At 39.1% G+C, this 17,061-nt stretch overlaps 2 protein-coding genes across 2 annotated transcripts; both read right to left on the minus strand.

The window, feature by feature from the left end:
• Positions 1-106: 106 nt before the first annotated feature.
• LOC135338760 (uncharacterized) lies at positions 107-7,689 on the minus strand. The gene is made up of 22 exons (XM_064534839.1): positions 6,898-7,689; positions 6,629-6,765; positions 6,062-6,523; positions 5,748-5,907; positions 5,381-5,501; positions 5,077-5,231; positions 4,746-4,872; positions 4,488-4,630; positions 4,339-4,438; positions 4,199-4,291; positions 3,913-4,062; positions 3,612-3,797; positions 3,230-3,404; positions 2,793-2,897; positions 2,582-2,670; positions 2,404-2,460; positions 2,183-2,328; positions 1,917-2,058; positions 1,687-1,821; positions 1,262-1,396; positions 659-975; positions 107-548 (listed from the first exon to the last, which is right to left on the minus strand). Exons 1-22 carry the CDS (start codon positions 7,533-7,535, stop codon positions 155-157), a joined length of 4,167 nt encoding a protein of 1,388 aa, XP_064390909.1. The 5' UTR covers positions 7,536-7,689; the 3' UTR covers positions 107-154.
• Positions 7,690-7,913: 224 nt separating this feature from the next.
• Positions 7,914-17,007, minus strand: LOC135338762 (uncharacterized). Its single transcript, XM_064534841.1, has 2 exons — positions 16,938-17,007; positions 7,914-12,825 (listed from the first exon to the last, which is right to left on the minus strand). The coding sequence occupies exon 2, from the start codon at positions 12,338-12,340 to the stop codon at positions 9,254-9,256; it is 3,087 nt and encodes a 1,028-aa protein (XP_064390911.1). The 5' UTR covers positions 12,341-12,825; positions 16,938-17,007; the 3' UTR covers positions 7,914-9,253.
• Between the last annotated feature and the right edge of the window lie 54 nt (positions 17,008-17,061).

A 17,061-nucleotide genomic window follows, 5' to 3' on the forward strand; every position in this document is an offset into this window, starting at 1 on the left:
TGTCTATAGTGTAGTACAGAAAGTCATATTTGCATGCATATGTTATATCTACATACTTCTTAGAAGAGACTTTTGGTTTGCAGGCTGGAACAACAAAATACTCTAATTACAACATATCAATAAATTATACCGAGAAAAGCATACAGTACAAATATTAGTTGTCAGATTCATCTACTTGTTGAAGTTCTATGAGCTCAAACTCATCAGGATTGTCTTTCTTGATGGAAGTTGAACTTCTACGATTTCTATATACCGAGTTATGATTGATTTCTGAACTTGATCTTGGCTTTACACTTATCTTGTGTTTTGTTAGCGTAGGTCGGTTCGGAAGAGTATTAGTTGGCAGAGAAGTTTTGACATTGTAATCCTCTCTTCGACGGCGACTGAAAATTGCCCGAACAAGTTCAGATAGAGGTATTTGTTGACCACTGAGTTCGACAGAGAAACTAGCAGCAGTGTTGTCTTCAGCTCTGTAATAGTAGCCTCTGTATTGGTTGTCATTGTGCTGTTCCTCAAGCACCATCTTCTGGCGTGTACAGTATCGATTCCTGCAGGAAAGGAAGGCATACAGGCAGGCAAGGTAATATAAAATAATTTATCCAAGGATTTAATGAGGTTATGGTAATTCATGATTTTATAAGGAAACGAGGTGTCTTACCTTAGAAGCACAACTCCACTGACAGCTGCTATAGAGATGAAGGTAACCAGGGGAATGTAATAGAAGGGTGCGAGTACAAAAGAGACAAAGCTGGTGGCCTGTATTCCTCCATCCAAGCACTGGTTGTCAGTTCCAGGGCCCTCGAATACAAAGAAAATTGTTGTGTATCTAAGATCCACATCTACATTACGCATTTCTAGTAACACCAACACATTGACTGCTAAAACTGCTTCCATGACATTAGCAAAGACACTCTTGTAAGGCTGAAGAAATAGGCATAGTCCAATGGACATCATCAGAGAGAAGATCAGCGGAAACTGCGGAGGATATAGTAGAAAATGATCACGATTGGGACATCCATTGTCTATAGCTTACATGCAATAGCTATAATTACTATTCGCCCATACATACTGTATCACAAGCAATATTTTAGAGGCTTATGGTCATGCATACAGCTACAAATTCAAGCATAATTATATACATGCACACATTATTTATGCATAGCTGGTATGCTGTGAGCTAGACAATGGACGTACAAAACAATTGACAATATGATCATTGGTATGCATGTATGCCGTCATTGCATGACACATTACAGCGTACATAGTTTCCTGGAAATGCAGCCACCATCACAACAACCATCAGTCTTCGTATAAGTTCAATCGCTCCCCACCACCGGCATATACTCTTGAAGGTAGCTGTCATCGGTCTAATAGCATTTGCCAGCCAGTACGGCTTCTGTGTATCACATTTAAACATAAGATTTGTTTATATACAGTCAATTTTCGAGGACCAAATTTTGTGGATTGCTCAAAATAACGATTTTGAGGATAACGCCTTACCTATGAGTCCAAATTACAAGGCGCATAATTTTATATGGATATATCCCTTATGCTATATCGAGAGTAATTTTAAGGTTCAGGTCAATTCATGAAAACAACTGTGTCTTTAAAATTTGGTGCTATTATATAACTAAATGCAAAATGCAAAATGCATTATTAATGATGGTTTATTATAATATTATATACCTGTAAGAAACCAATGGTGTACAGAGGAATGATGAGTATAATCAGAGTACAGAACAGTAGTACCAGAATAGACATCACTGCCAGAGCAGAATGCGCTCCCTCAAAACAAGTCACATCTCCATTTACGTACCACCGCTGCAAAAAGTTTGCAGTCACATGTAAAGTTATATTAAGTGTTAAATCTTGGGTCTACGTGCATAATTTACTCTGAAAAACGAGGATACACTTACTGGCTCAATGACTCCATCCTTCCCGGCCAGTCGAGGACAGTCAAGTACAGAGACACACGTGTGAACAAGATGAGTGAACTGGAACAGGATAACCCACCAAAGACCAGGCCAAGCCTTCTTATGTAACTTGTAGTAGCAATTTCTAAAAATAAAATTTATACTGTGCGTACATATTTTCAATATCAAACTATTGATGCACAATCTTTATGAGCACACAGTAACATGTTTAAAGTGTCGCAGAATGCTATGTGTCTGATGTTGATTACCTGATTAAGAGGACCACAATGGAAACTGCTACAGAGATCAAAAATGACACAAACTTTACGAAGTATATGCCAATCGCTGGAATTTGTGGCCCCAGACAAAAGTCGTAAGCAAAATAAAAGCTGAGAGCACTGCTCACAAAGTAAACCTGCAATAAGAGATATCACTTCATACCATTACTTTTAAAGGGTAAGCTAATTCGATAGTAGCAAAAGTAACTTACATATGGACGGAAAACTTCAAATGTTGAAGGAAAATGGAAAGTCATATATGGAACCACCTGTACAAAATGAGCGATAAATGGACCATCGAGAACCTTCTACAATTGTGACCCTTCGTGGCAATAATTATTTGTATCAGTCTAATCTCCCTGCTCTCAAAAGTGCATTAATATTGCTTGCCTGTAGGTAGAATAGAGTGGGGTATAGCCAGGCAGAAGGAGATTCTTTGAGGGACAACAGCACTGCTATCACAATAGTGTCTGCTATCACTGAATTGAAGGAAAAATAGTAACGTATACTGGTACTAAGAATATGTACATATAAAATTATACATCCATACATGCACACAAGTGAAATGCACCAATACAGCAGTTATTATACTAGGGGTCACCTAAGGCTACAATGTAGAGCATATTTTCGTAACCGCATGTGTCACAAGTATTCAAGAGAGCTGTAAATCCATCACTCTCATTCTTGCAACTTCCGCAAAGTATACCTGCACACAGACAGAAGCGAAACATAGGAGTAAACATTCCATTCAAAGTATGATACAAGTTGGAGAAGTGAATATACCGTATAGCAGGTAATTTTTGGGGGACAAAATATTCGTGGATAATATTTTCGTGGTTGCTGCTTGCACTGCAGGTAAAAGTAGACAAGGTCGCTTCATTTGTGGGTAAAATATTCGTGATCAGACCTTCAACCACGAAAACCACAAATATTTTGCCCCCACAAAACTACCCTCTATATACATGTTATGGTAGCTAATGACACTTGAATGTAGCTTGACAGTCTCAATTTTCCGATTACATTTTTTAAATAGCTTACCTTTTCTCTTACAATGACACTGCTGATCAGGATACGTGGAGTTGAATTTGTATTTGCACTCCACAGTCTTGTTAGCTATCACACTCAAACACTGACAATAATAATGAGGACATTGGTGTACCACTAGCTTATCTTTGGCGCTGTCCTCATTAGACTCACTAGCCCATAGTCCGTTCTGCACATGCATGACGGAAATAACAGAGTACATAATAGCTAGACAATAGACTATCAACAGTAATTATCGATAATGTTCGGTGAAGCCTGTAAATAAGAACACTTTGAGGTCTACAGTCACATGCAGCGACTGTATCATTTCATTCTAAATTGGAGGTTAATTAATTCTCAAACAGGGATAATTATTTGATTCAATTATCAAGATCACCTTTAGTATTATTGTTTCTCCTTCACATTTTAGTATGTTCTCATTATTGTTTTCATTGCAGTCACAATAGTAGAATGACTTGTTACTCTCCTTTTCAGTAATCTGGATGCCCTTCTCTTTCTCAATAAGATGGAACCCCACCGGACAGGATTTTGGAATCAAGGTGACTTGGAGAGGAGCCACTGCCTGCATGCATAGAAAGTAATATCTTTGTGATCCTCTAAAATGCACGCACATTTTGGCATTGTGTGTATGTGACACAGGAGCTAGCTTGTAAAGATTGTATCTATATCAACCTTACATCTGCTATGATTGTGTTGATAGTTATATTGGTAGCACCGTACTCCTTAACATCTTCTTCAGTAGAGGCAGTCGTGTAGTATTTTGTTGTGATACTCTCAAAATGTATTGCATCAGGAGCAGCTGCTGATGGACTGAATAGGATATCACCCTGTGTAATGAAGCACATTCAAAATCCAGCATTATAGAGTGCACTCATGTGTTATGATAATTTATGTCACAGAGCAATACTAATATATGAAGCAATACACCGAATCGCAATATCCGCCTAGCTTTTGTAAACTGACATCATACAAATGAGAGGCTTCAGATATTGGCTGTCCAAGCTGATCAATTCCAGTAATGTTCAGTGAGAATTTCTGGCCCGGGTAAGCAGTTATCTGCATGCAGAGACATTTGAGGTGAGAACCAACAATTTTTAACTCACTGTCTTATTGCCACTGTTGACTATTCTTTCTGCTCGTGTTTGAACGTGCCACTTTGAATTGTATTGATCAGGAAAATGGGCTATATTGTCGTTGTCGTTTCTATTTAAGTTAAAATAAGTATATAGTGATAAGACTTGAATGGACTTACGTATAGTTGATGAAGTTCCAACGAAAAACTTGTTGCCTATCGAAATGTTCAGCGGTAGAGCCGGTCCAGGAGCATAGATCGATATTATCAATGAGAACTGTTGAGCCAAAGGTGGAAGTGTTGTTGGAAAACTGGATACTCACCTGCCAAACAAACACAAATACTACTAACAATTTTTTGGGTGCATGTTTATTTTAGCGTCCTTTAGATTTTAATGCAAAAGAAGTAACATAATTATACTGACAATGAATAACATACATTTTCCCATGTATTTGGTGGCATAGTGGGCTGCTCATACCGAAGCACACATAGTGGATTGTTCTGGAGTTGCGAGTAGCTTCTTGATATGTTCGGTATGATACTGATAATCATGGCAGCCCCTATCCTAATCACAACAGATAATTATCAAGGACGTATAAAGAGAAGAGGGCATGCAACTATTAAAAATGGACAGGGACGTGCTCTAAAAACAGGCGATGGATGACCAGTTAGCTAACTATTTATCTGCTGAGCATGCATGAGGTACGTACGTAGAGCAAAGATATTATCTTTGGGTATAGAGTTAGCCACAAACAGCAGCTCTACTTACGTTCCATAATTTCCATCAAATTTAATACTTGCTCCTTTGTACAGACGTAACTGGCTAAAAGAAGTGGCGAGCATTGCAATGCTTATGATACCTCCTCCTTTCTTATTTCCAGAGAACACAAGAGATCCATGAATATCAGCTCGAGTCCCACTAAGCTGTATAGCAGCATAGAACGCAATCGATCACATTTCCTTAAAATGAATGCAATACCATTATCAAGCTAGCAATACGTGCATTAATTGTAGCTTTCATACAATAATATTATTATATATAGTCGTTATAAGAACTGGTATGACAAACGTACCACTAGACCAAATCCTTCATTATCATCAAATACATTGTGTCCATAAAAGGCCAGAGGAAGATGAGCAATGCTCAGTGTTGTTCCAGTATTTGTATATTTTCCTTTGTTCTTGATGAACATGCTGTAGTATAGTCAAATCAGGGCAAAACCACATGCAATGTACAATGTCAACAGCCATTGTCTGATGATTGATGATTGTGCTTGCAAACAACTATGCATTGTACTCAACACCAAATATATGTGGCAACATGCATGGATGCATGAAATGTCTACTAGACAATAGACGTACTTCTCAACTCTAATATTAAGAGCTTTAACACCTATAGTTACTGGTAGTAAGTTAATGCATATCGTATATTAAACTTACCAGTCCCTGAAAACCAATGGCAGCACACGACTTGTATCCACCAGTAAGAGGAGAGAGGAGAGAGATATGGCTGCACCAAACTCCGCAGTGTTTCCAGTGAACAAGCAATTGTTGATGTTCGCAGAATAACTCAGTTGAGCACTGCTTGTAAACTCACGTTCTATTGAAGTGATAATTATTTTACGATTATAATTATAGTACCACACATGCACTGATCGATACCACACATGCACTGACTAACTCAGTTGCATTGGTGCATGGTATGCAATTGCTAGTATAATTACATACTTAACCATGCATATTATTTTACTTACGATTGGTAAGCACATGAATTGCTCCTCCAAAATCAGCTGAATTCTTCTTAAACACAGAAGAATCCATTTTGAGGCTAGAAGCAAATAAATACGGTCCTTCTACATATCCGATATGAATTCCACCTCCTGGGCCATCACAATTATTCGTGATGAAATATGTTGAGTTTATGACAGTCGTGTGACTAGCAAGTCCACTGAACACAATATACATTCCTCCACCAGAAGATCGAGCATAGCCATTTTTAATGACGCAGTCTTGAATGATGACATTATAGGAGAAAGTCGAGTTTATACTCACGGCAATGGAACCGCCTCGTCCTACAAACTGGTAAACCTGAAATAAACGAGTGGTGGAGATAGGAGGGCCGTCTGGCTTGCTGGTATTATTTCTGAAGACACAGTCTGAGACTAATAAACCTCGATTGATGGAAGACAATATCTCAGTACCATTATCGTCATAGCCTATACAGAGTAAATGCAGTCAAATCTGATAGACTACGTGAAAATTAATGTAGTATGCTGCATGCAGGTTTGAATAATGCAGTTAGTTATTCTACTGTGTCTCACCTACAGAGAGACCTCCAGCGTGGCCTCTGTATTGGTCTTGTTTGGTCACTCCAGAGAATCCATTGTCCTCAAATGTGCAGTTGTGAACCACAACTCTCAAGCACATGTACATATCTAGAGCACCTCGATCAAACGAACTGAATGAGTAAAACCGTAGCTATATAATTATAGGGAGACTATAAGGGTATATTATGTATTAGTAAACATAAACCAACGTTATAATGTCAGTGCTGCTTAGATAATCACTTGTATATACATCTACAGCTGACCTGAAATGACAATGCGACACATGTATGTATGCAATGCTCTCCATAGCGATGATCCCGGGGCTGCCTATGAACTTTATCCCTTTGAGTACCACATAATCAGCATTCTTGAAAGTGATGACATTAAAGGTACTGACATTTTCTTGTGTAGAGACATTAAATTTGACAATAACATCATCATAAGAGTCATTAGCCAACATTTTCAGATTCTGTGCAATAACAACTTTGCTGGTTACTGTGTGTGTTCCGGTGGGGATCACAAGTTGTACACAACTGTCGGTACTGGGAAAATCTGTCGTGTTTAGAGCTGAAAGTGCTTCTTGAAGGCTGTAAAATCTCAGGTAAATCGTCTCAGTAAGGTTTCTTTCATTCTTCACGTATTGAGCATATTGTTGTCTCCACTCTTCAACTGCTACAGAAGCTTCTTTTGACACAGATAAATGTATCTCACATAGCTCCTGGAGCTGGTCTTCCATGTGCGCAGAAGCAATGAGTAACAGAAGACTGATACAACAGCTGTAACTTCTAAGCCACATGTGGTACAATAATTGAACATACGCAGAGAGAAGGGCAGTCACTAAAATTAATCTAGGAAACTCGATTGATACTTCATATAAATCAGCTGAGGGATGAATGACCATGAATGACCAAATAAAGCACTCAACTGAACACTGCTACAAATCAAAAGAACACAATACCTTCAACAATGATTAAATACTGTCTCAGATCATGCAACAATACATAATTATGAGACCTGTCACTGACAAACCTCATTCTATACTGCATGCATGGGATATGACAGTGTCATGCAGTGACTGAATGACAGTCATACAAGTTGCATTCTAAATGTAGATATCTATAGTGCCACCACCATAATTATAGATCTACTCCAATGCTATTAAAGTTAAACCACCCGGATGGTTTAATAGCATTGGAGTATAATGAGACATATGTTTTGTATCATGTTTTACAAGGAATTAAGTCTGTTCACTAATAACCATGGTCAATAGGCAGCATGAAAATAATAGTGATAAAGTGCTCTGTTTGTAGCTAATGTGTGTTATGTGAGGTATTATGTGACACCATAAATTATTGTATCCACTACGGCTGGCATATTGCGATCTTTAACTTCTTGGAATACAGTCTTTCTCTTGTCCAAACAGTTACTCTTGTGGTAACAGTTAAAAGTTGAAGTGCACATGGTTAACTTGCACATAGATCTACCAATCAACCTATAGTTGGGTATGGCCCGACCTTCCGTAAGAAAGGTCGGGCCACACCCAACTACAGTTAACTAACAATTGAAATCCTCTGTCAGTATACCAGTACACATTATTCCATACCCACTTAATTAGTACTGTACAGCGGGAAATTTTTGTCAAGTGTAAAATTTCGCATTTTTCGAGGGCAGATAGAAGACACGAACATTAAAACTGAGGTAAACTCCCACGCACAAGTACTTCACATGCAAAGCTATTGGTGGGTGTGGTTTCCTGGCATTTAAATGCGAATATTAGAACCCACAAACATTTCTGCCGCTTGTTATCGCAAACATGAAGCTATCAAAAAGAGGGCATATGAACAGAGAGTGAGAGAAGTAGAACACTCGTCATTCACTCCACTTGTATTGTGCACCACTGGAGGCTTGGCCACGGAAGCCACTACTTTTTACAAAAGGTTATCCGCGTGTCTTGCCGACAAATGGGAGCAATCCTACTCAACCACCCTGGCCTGGCTCTGCTGCCGCCTTACCTTCTCTCTTCTCCGATCAGCTATTCAATGCATTCGATCAAGGTGCTCGTTCATATCGGACACGCTTCCAAAGTTCCGCCTTCTATATTGACCTGGTAACAGCCGAAATGGACATAAACTGAACTGTTCACACCCTAATTTTATTCCTTTTATTTTATACATATCTCTAACGCTTCACATGTATAATTATTTAAGGGGCTTCCTCCCCCCATGAAAAAAAAGGGTTCTGGAGCTGCAAATAACGAACATTTACACCAGCGAAAATTTTCCGCTATACGTATGGTAAAATTAAAATGTTTTCTCCAATTAAGTCCCATTACTATAATTACCATTTCTGGCACTGTCTTACAATACTCTTCTACTAGTATTAAGAAGCCAGCCCATATTTATAGAGAATGTGAATACTGAGATGCTGATGGCTAGCTTCATGGGGAGACACTGTATCTGTACTTTTATCCGAATAAGTGAATAATGTCATTGCAATCCTCCAAATGATTCATAAATTGCTAAGCTATAGAAAAAACAAAACAAAAACAAGCTACATGAAGAAAAAGCATTGTCTAAGGGCTGCATAATTATAGCATAATTATAATAATGCACTGTCTTATCAATTTCTTAGTGCATGACTGTCACTCTCCAGCAATTCTTCTCTCAGTGGGCAGTAATCTTGAGTTGCATCATCGTGCAATGAAACCACATAATGAGTGGGAGGGACACACTCTATTTTAGAGTCATTCATACCATTGATGTTTTCATACTCTCTACGTACACCAGTTCTGCAGTGACAAAGTGTCTTCACTTGAGTGTACCCTTGTACACAGATTATTAGTAGGAATGTGAGGAATGCAATACCAACAGAAACACTAGCAAAAGCATTCTGAAAATGTTCATTAGATATTGTACTTGAGTACAAAAATCCTCCTGCAAGAACGATCACATTAACAACAAAGGAGCTTTCAAGAATTGAGATATACCATTTTCTATACGAAAAACCAACCACAGACAGTAATAGTGAAGACAAAGCTATTGTTACAAGAAGATTGATAGTGGGATCAATAGCTTGAATTGCAACATTGGTAATGGCCAGTATCACACGTACAAGCAGTGTCAATCCAATCCAGTACTGGTGCTTGTCTTTGAGGGGGCCATAATGAGCATCAAAGAATGGCTTTAGCTTGTTAATCCATGAGATGTTACCACATTTCCTCAGGCATGGAGCTAGCAGTATTGTTACTGTATAAGGCAGCAAGAATATTATCAAAGCAAATATTGCCGCTATGAAAAGGAATGAGTGGCGTACACCAAAATATGGAAGATTACCATCTGCTAGCCACACAACTCTTGTCCCACCAGGATAGTTAAGAGTAGCAAACCCCAATGATGTAATAATTGTACGGAGAAGCTTGGAGTACGAGAGTAGGAATAGTGTAGCTAAAACATGAACTGAATTATTACCGAACAGTTTAGTAGCTTTGTCAGAATAGCGGCAGGCTAAAATGATGAGCCCGGCTAGACTCCAAACGTAAAGAGGAAACAAAAATTGCAACCAAGTTTTCCAATACATATCCAAACCCTGTATAAAACAGGTTTTAATTCCAAGATCCAAATTGAGCCACGCCACAAATGTGACAAAAAAAGAAGATGACTGGCGAATTGCATGAGGAAAGAAAATGCTTTGATTAGTCCACAGAATGTTAGCATACAAAAGCAGTCCATTGACAGCTCCTTTGGTTATCGTGAGATCAAACAACTTAATGAAAAGCACTAACACCAAACCAGCAATTGCAAATGGAACAAAGAAAGCCACGTGTCCATTATCGGAGCAAGGCAGACACTGAGGGCTACCCAACGCTAAGCTGAGGTTTGGGGCACAACCTCCACACAGAACACCACTGTGATTGAAAGTACACTGACTGTCAGGCTTGTTCAGGTTAACAGCAATCTCTTCTGTTTCACAGTAATCAAATGGGCAATATTTGTATGCAACAACACCTGTCTCATTGTCTACAGCTTCTAAGTTGCTCACCCAGATCGTACCACTGCGGGTTATCAGCCCCTCTCCATGTACAGTAGCACATGTTGTAATTCCATAGTCCGTTAGCCTTTGGACACAATGACAAGAAGATGTGTTTCTATTGAGTGTCAAACCCAGTGGGCATTTCTGTAGAGTGATGTTCAGAAGAACTGGAGTTGTGGCCAAAATATTGTCAATTTCAGTATGGTTATGGTATTTGAAGATGGACACATTGTTGGGGGAAAAATTATATTTATTTTTCTTAATAGAGATTACGTCGGAACCAAAATATAGCAGAACTGTACTATTTTCATTATTCGAGTACACCTCATACTCAAGTAGGGAGCAAACTGTACCAGAAAAAAATTTGACAGATTGATTGAAAGAAAGTATTTTTCCTTGCTCAGAAAACAAAAGAGCATGGACTGGTCCACCAGTAACACCAAAATCGCCACCGACCAGTGCCAAACTGACATTGAACTTCTCACCTGGGGAAAGTGTTCGATGCTGAACAATGTAAGAATAGGAAGCACACTTTGGTCTCCCATTTTCATCACAGAAGCAAACTCGGGTTGGGTCGGAAGAAACTGATGAAAGTTTTGAGTGTGTGTTTGAATCAAATTTAAATATATCACTCTGAACCTCATAGCTAAAGTTTTGCCATGCGCTAGGAGTAACAAAACAATCTGACTTCAGTGAAGTACCATATACATCACTACCACCGTTCTTTGCACTGTTTCCTTTAAAGATAACTGAACTATTGGGTCTTTCTCCATCAGTAAGATTGTACGATAAACTGAACACACACTGATGCCTCCTCTTCATGTCCACTGATGGAAAATTGATTTCTGTTCCAAGTTCATTGTCAATTGGATTTTGTACATATACAGCACCACCCTTGTCTTGTGCAGTATTGTTTTGAAATATTACTTTAGACTGGTTTGTAAGATACATTTTAGTATTGAAGAAATACATTGCTCCACCACGATAGCCAATATTGTTCCTGAATATTGTAATCCCGTTAAAGTGCAAGTCCACAAAAGACAGGATTAATGGTGAATAAGAACTTCTTATATCTGTTGCATTTTCAAATATACATCCATCGATAACTACTGTTGAACGGCCGCCAATATACATGCCAGGACTGCTTGAAACATTAATATTTTCAAGTCTACAGTACTTCGTCAACAGAAATATTTCAGAAAGATTTAGTGAAAGCTGGCTGAGAGTGACATTTGTAACATTTTCACAATCAAGTACTCCATCAAAGATAGAGCTATTCGAAACCCTGATTACTGCATTTTTTTGAAGTTGTGAGCTCCACAGAATTATTGATTCAACCTTACTACCTTCAACTCTTAGCTTAAACCTGCTAATCATCGAATTTAACTGAATGTTAATTCCTATTTTGTGACAGCCATTTACTGTTAGGTACACCGTGAAACCTGGACTAGCAATTACTGACTCAATAGAAACACCATGCGAACTGCTAATGGTTCCATTAAAAGTTGTGTTAATTGCACTGTTCAGATTTATGGAAAGTTCAGACGACACAAATGAACAATGGTGAATAGACATTGAAATCAAATCCAATCTATGAGTATTAATGATCGTTCGATTGGTATAAACAATTTTTCCATTATTATAGAATGAATTGTATAGCTGAAATTCCCTCGTCATTTCAAGGGTTAAACAAACGCGGGTATATAGATTTAATGTGATTTTGCGAGAATCTCCTAATGTAAGACACACTTACTTTTGTTTCACACGCTGACTCCGAAAGGTTTACGGAGTCATATTGAAAGAACAAGTTGCTTATTACTAGCTCATCAATCATCGTAAAATTAAATTGTCCACCAACTGAAAAACTAACATTAGGAGCTTGAATGGATATGCCAACCAGCGCTACATTCGTTGTATTAGCAATTTCAAACTTTGGTTCGGTTAAAAGATGGACACCCTCAACAAACAGTAATGTGACATTGCTTTTTCCACTAAGCAATGTAGCGTTCTGAGCATAGTAATTGAGAGTGTGACACGGCTTACTAGGACAGTTGGTGTTTGGAGGCTGTGAAGGTTTGACATAGTACACCTGAGCCCTGCATACTGAGGAGGCCAGGAGACAACCCAACACCACCACCACTAACAAGGACACTCGAAGCATTCTGTTAGAATTAATTAACATATAAAGTCAAAATTATGCATGGCAGTTGAACAGAATAATTGTTTGATTTATTTACTCTAGAGCTAGGCCAAATAATTGAATAGTAAACCACGCCTATAGTTATATACATGTTCCACTTAATTGATAAACAGCAGGGCAAATGTAGGGCGCGTGCCACGGTGGTCGCCTGCGTATCTGCACATGAAAAATACACCTATCTCTACGATATAAACATAATATTTATATCACACTTAGCAATAAGTGTTTTAACGTGTGCATGCACGAGCGAGCAGAACCTCCGAGTTTGGGAACAGAGCTTTTGTCCTCTTTTCAGAGGTTGTCCTCTAGCTGGTGGGAGGTTCATTAAAAATAGCCGGTATCAAAGAATTATATAGTATGTTTATATGTATGGTCTGTATGGACCCAATTTCTAGTTCAAGAAGCAAAGGAACGTACTGAAATCTATATAAAGCAAGAAGATGCTCGTAAGAGCATCCACCCGGCCCGTGTGTTGACACAATAACTTTTTACCGTAATGACGATTATGAATCGGGAATGATCGCGAATCTATACAGCAACAATTAGATCGATTAGAAAACAGTTTTTATCACCTTCGAAAATCGCCTACAAGTTTTAACCGTATCATTCTTTTTTCAACTACTGCATCTCATTTGCAGAAACGGTCGACAGAGTGTCTAGTTCACTCAAACAGTTCATTTTTGTGTCCACAATCAGTGTTATTTTGCTGAATTGAGTGGCACTTGTACTAAATGTAACTATGGTTTTAGATAGCTTGTGATTTGTGTAAATAGTGATCATAAGCTGTCACTATTCTAGTGGTAGCTTTAGTTGCCTGACCTAAGTTCTATATTAGTGTTCTAGAATTTCTTTTGGTTTTCCGTTTTGTACAATATTTTTCGGTGTGCATACTGATTCTGATTGTTGTTACCTGAACCTCTGTCTTCAAGCATAATTAGTGCATCATCCTCGTGCTACAAATTAACATAGCTAAGTGTGATATAACTTTAATTAGAAAATGCTTGTAGTAATACTGCAATCTGATAGGTCACTGAGAGGTCCATTATTTCACTTATGGACCTGAGGTCTTCTAAGTAGGTCTATTATACTGATTATGCCTACAGGCAAGATGATGTCAAGATTAACTTGTATGGAACATGGCAACATCACACAGTTTATGTTGAAGTCATAGTAACGATGATACAGTGCATCATTAAAAATTAAAGTTTTGCGTTCTGCAGTGCCGCTTTGCAGCTTTTGTCTCTCTCTTGCAGCTACAATAGCTAGTGCTCTAGTGCAGAGCTAACTACTATGACAATAGCAACTTTTTATTTGCAATGCGTGATTCTCAAGAAACAGAAACTGCCTTCATCAATGTGAGTTTTTTTATGTAGACTAGCCAGAGCAAAGCTTTAACGTTGCTTGAGGCTTGTAGAAACTCTTGGTTTCAGAGTCTTCTTTGTGTTAATATAGCCTAGCTTGCTTAGCACTATTCTAAACCAGTTATAGGCCTCGTCAACGGTCACTATGGAGTTTTGAGACCCTCAGGCCCTTAGTAGCACCCTCGCTACGCTCGAGATGCTACAGCCTCGGGCCTTCAGGTCTCAAAACCCCATAGAGACCTTGGACTCAGTCTATAACTATTATTTGGTACTATGGTAGAATGAAAATACAAAACACTGCCACAAGTATAAACTTTGATACGAGGCTGCGGGTATTTGGTGGGCGTAAACCTCGCCGTTGGTTCTACAGAAAAGGTGCAACTTACATGCGCATGAGCAAGTACCTACTTTGCTCTCACGAAAGTATGTCCATGCAGGTTTTAGGGTGTACATACATAATTATAGGTGCCAACTGTTCCAGATTTGGAGGCTCTGTCTTGTGTCCCGTCTGGAAAGCACGTACCTGAAATGTCCCGGACTTTCAAGGTTGCTGCTCCTGAGCTGGGATAATAAAGTCCAAAGAAGCTCAAAAATACTGTAACTATGCATGGCTTGAAAGCTTAGAAGAGTATGCTGTTTGCTTATTGCTACGATAAAACATTGTTTTGCAGTTTGTGGGTGGGGCTCTCCAGCATGCTGATCGTACTGACTATATGCACAGGAAGCAACTGTTCTCATAATAACTTTCCGTGAGTGTCAATACAATGGGGCTAAAAGCCCTCAATTTTTTTGTCCCGGATATTTTTCTTTTAAGGTTGGCCTTGCATCACTACCATAGCAACCATATATGGCATAATGCACTGAGATTATATGCACTTGCACTGTGTGTAAATGTAGTAGATTTTAAGAAAGAAATTTACGTTTTGACTTAAACTCGATCATTATAGGCTGCTATATACCTTTCCCCATAAGTTGTGGGAACAAAACCTAAGAATTTACTATGGAATTCCTGAATACAATGATGTCTTTTATAGGGAAAAAACTTGACCAATCAGAAGAGTTTGACGTCATTGGGCAACAAGTTAGTTATTGCAGGTGCCCTCGTGCAATATATGGCATCAGGCATTATGTTACTCCAGTGCAATATAATTATGGCATGTTATTGCACTCGTGCTGGGCAATAACTAATACAATGCTATAATTGTGGCCAGTTGCATTGTCAATCCTTATGTGTGTGTGAACAATGCTGGCTACTATATTGTCAAGGGATTCTTCATACAGCAGGGTCGTAGCTAGCTTAGGTTTTCAAGGGTGGCACAATTATTTTGTTCTGCTTAAAAAAAAGGTTAACTGTTATTTCATATCCAGCTTTTCCTGGTAACTTGTATAACTATAGCCCTGGTACCAACCTATTATAACTGTAGGGAGTGAGCGACTAAGGTAAGGTAGTTTGAGATAAGAAGGTACTCCTGCACCAGTGCTTCCTACGACACCGCCCCACAATGCACTGTATAGTTCAATCTTTATTGAACTATACAGTGCATTGTGGGGCGGTTGCATTGCGCATGTTCAGATATTATTGTACAATGCTAAATGCTAGATCTAGAATGCCAGGGGGGGGCAGTTTCCCTCTGCCTCCCGCTGTCTACGGCCTTGAAGTCGACCCAGTTTCTAAACTGACACTTGCGATAGTATGAAATGCTTTGTTTTGCAATTTATACAAGTGCATGCATGCATGCATGTAAGAGTTACAATTAAATACCCTATAAAATTGGCGCTCAACTGCAAATTCTGCATCATCCATACGTTCATGATATGCATGTGTTAGCTATAGCCTCGTTCCCAGGCCGATCCGTCTCCAATTGAACGCTAGGTCGACTCCTAGGCCTGGTATTGATTGTATCTGGGCGTGGTTGGAATTCGCTCAAACGAGCGAATTCCTAGATTTCGATGGAGCAATAGCTTATGCCCTGTCTTGCACGAAGCAAGAAGGCCTTACTCTCTTGAAGGAACAGGCCCAGCCCTCAAGCTCCTGTCTGATGGAAGGGATGTGTTTGTGTGATTCCCCAACGCAATAGGATATGGCAAGTCTCTCTGTTACCATTTTTGATGGACTACAAGCTTGGTAGGACCAGAGCTCTCCTTGTCCATCGAAATCCAGAACTGAAGTCTATATAGTCGAGTCACAGGTAGCTAGCTAAGCTAAACACCTTGATGTGGTCGCTTAGGAATTCGCTCGTTTGAGCGAATTCCAACCACGCCCAGATACAATCAATACCAGGCCTAGGAGTCGACCTAGTGTTCAATTGGAGACGGATCGGCCTGGGAACGAGGCTAGTGTTAGCTATAGATATAAGGTGAAACTGGTTGGGACGTACATTTTGGACAGGCTGATTTTATGGTTATAGACTATAATCTGATCTATATTATCCCACACAATATGCACCATGCATGCAGCCCCCCCCCGGCCCCCCGTTTTTCTATCATAATCAGTACATGTTTGGCCAAAAATAGGGTCTAGTGAAGCATAGATCAGTACTATAAATGACACTGACAGATATAAAACTAGTATGCTTCACACGCCAAGGAATTCTTTGTGTGTTAATTAATAAGCAAGAAAGTTGCTAGAGTTTTACTGTAAATCTAAATGTGTGCGGCAGGCGTGCAGGCTAGATCTACATTAGATATAAATAAAATTAGATATAAATAATACCTTAGGTTTTGTTTTCAGAGAGAGCTTTGTAATCAGAGTGACACCTCTGGGACCTGAAATCAGACCTAAAACAGAGAGCCAGCGAGCCCCTCCCACAATTCAAGGAAGTGGGACTGGCCAGCGA

The sequence above is a fragment of the Halichondria panicea genome, chromosome 7 (genome assembly GCF_963675165.1).
Source record: "Halichondria panicea chromosome 7, odHalPani1.1, whole genome shotgun sequence".
NCBI classification, from domain to species: domain Eukaryota; kingdom Metazoa; phylum Porifera; class Demospongiae; order Suberitida; family Halichondriidae; genus Halichondria; species Halichondria panicea.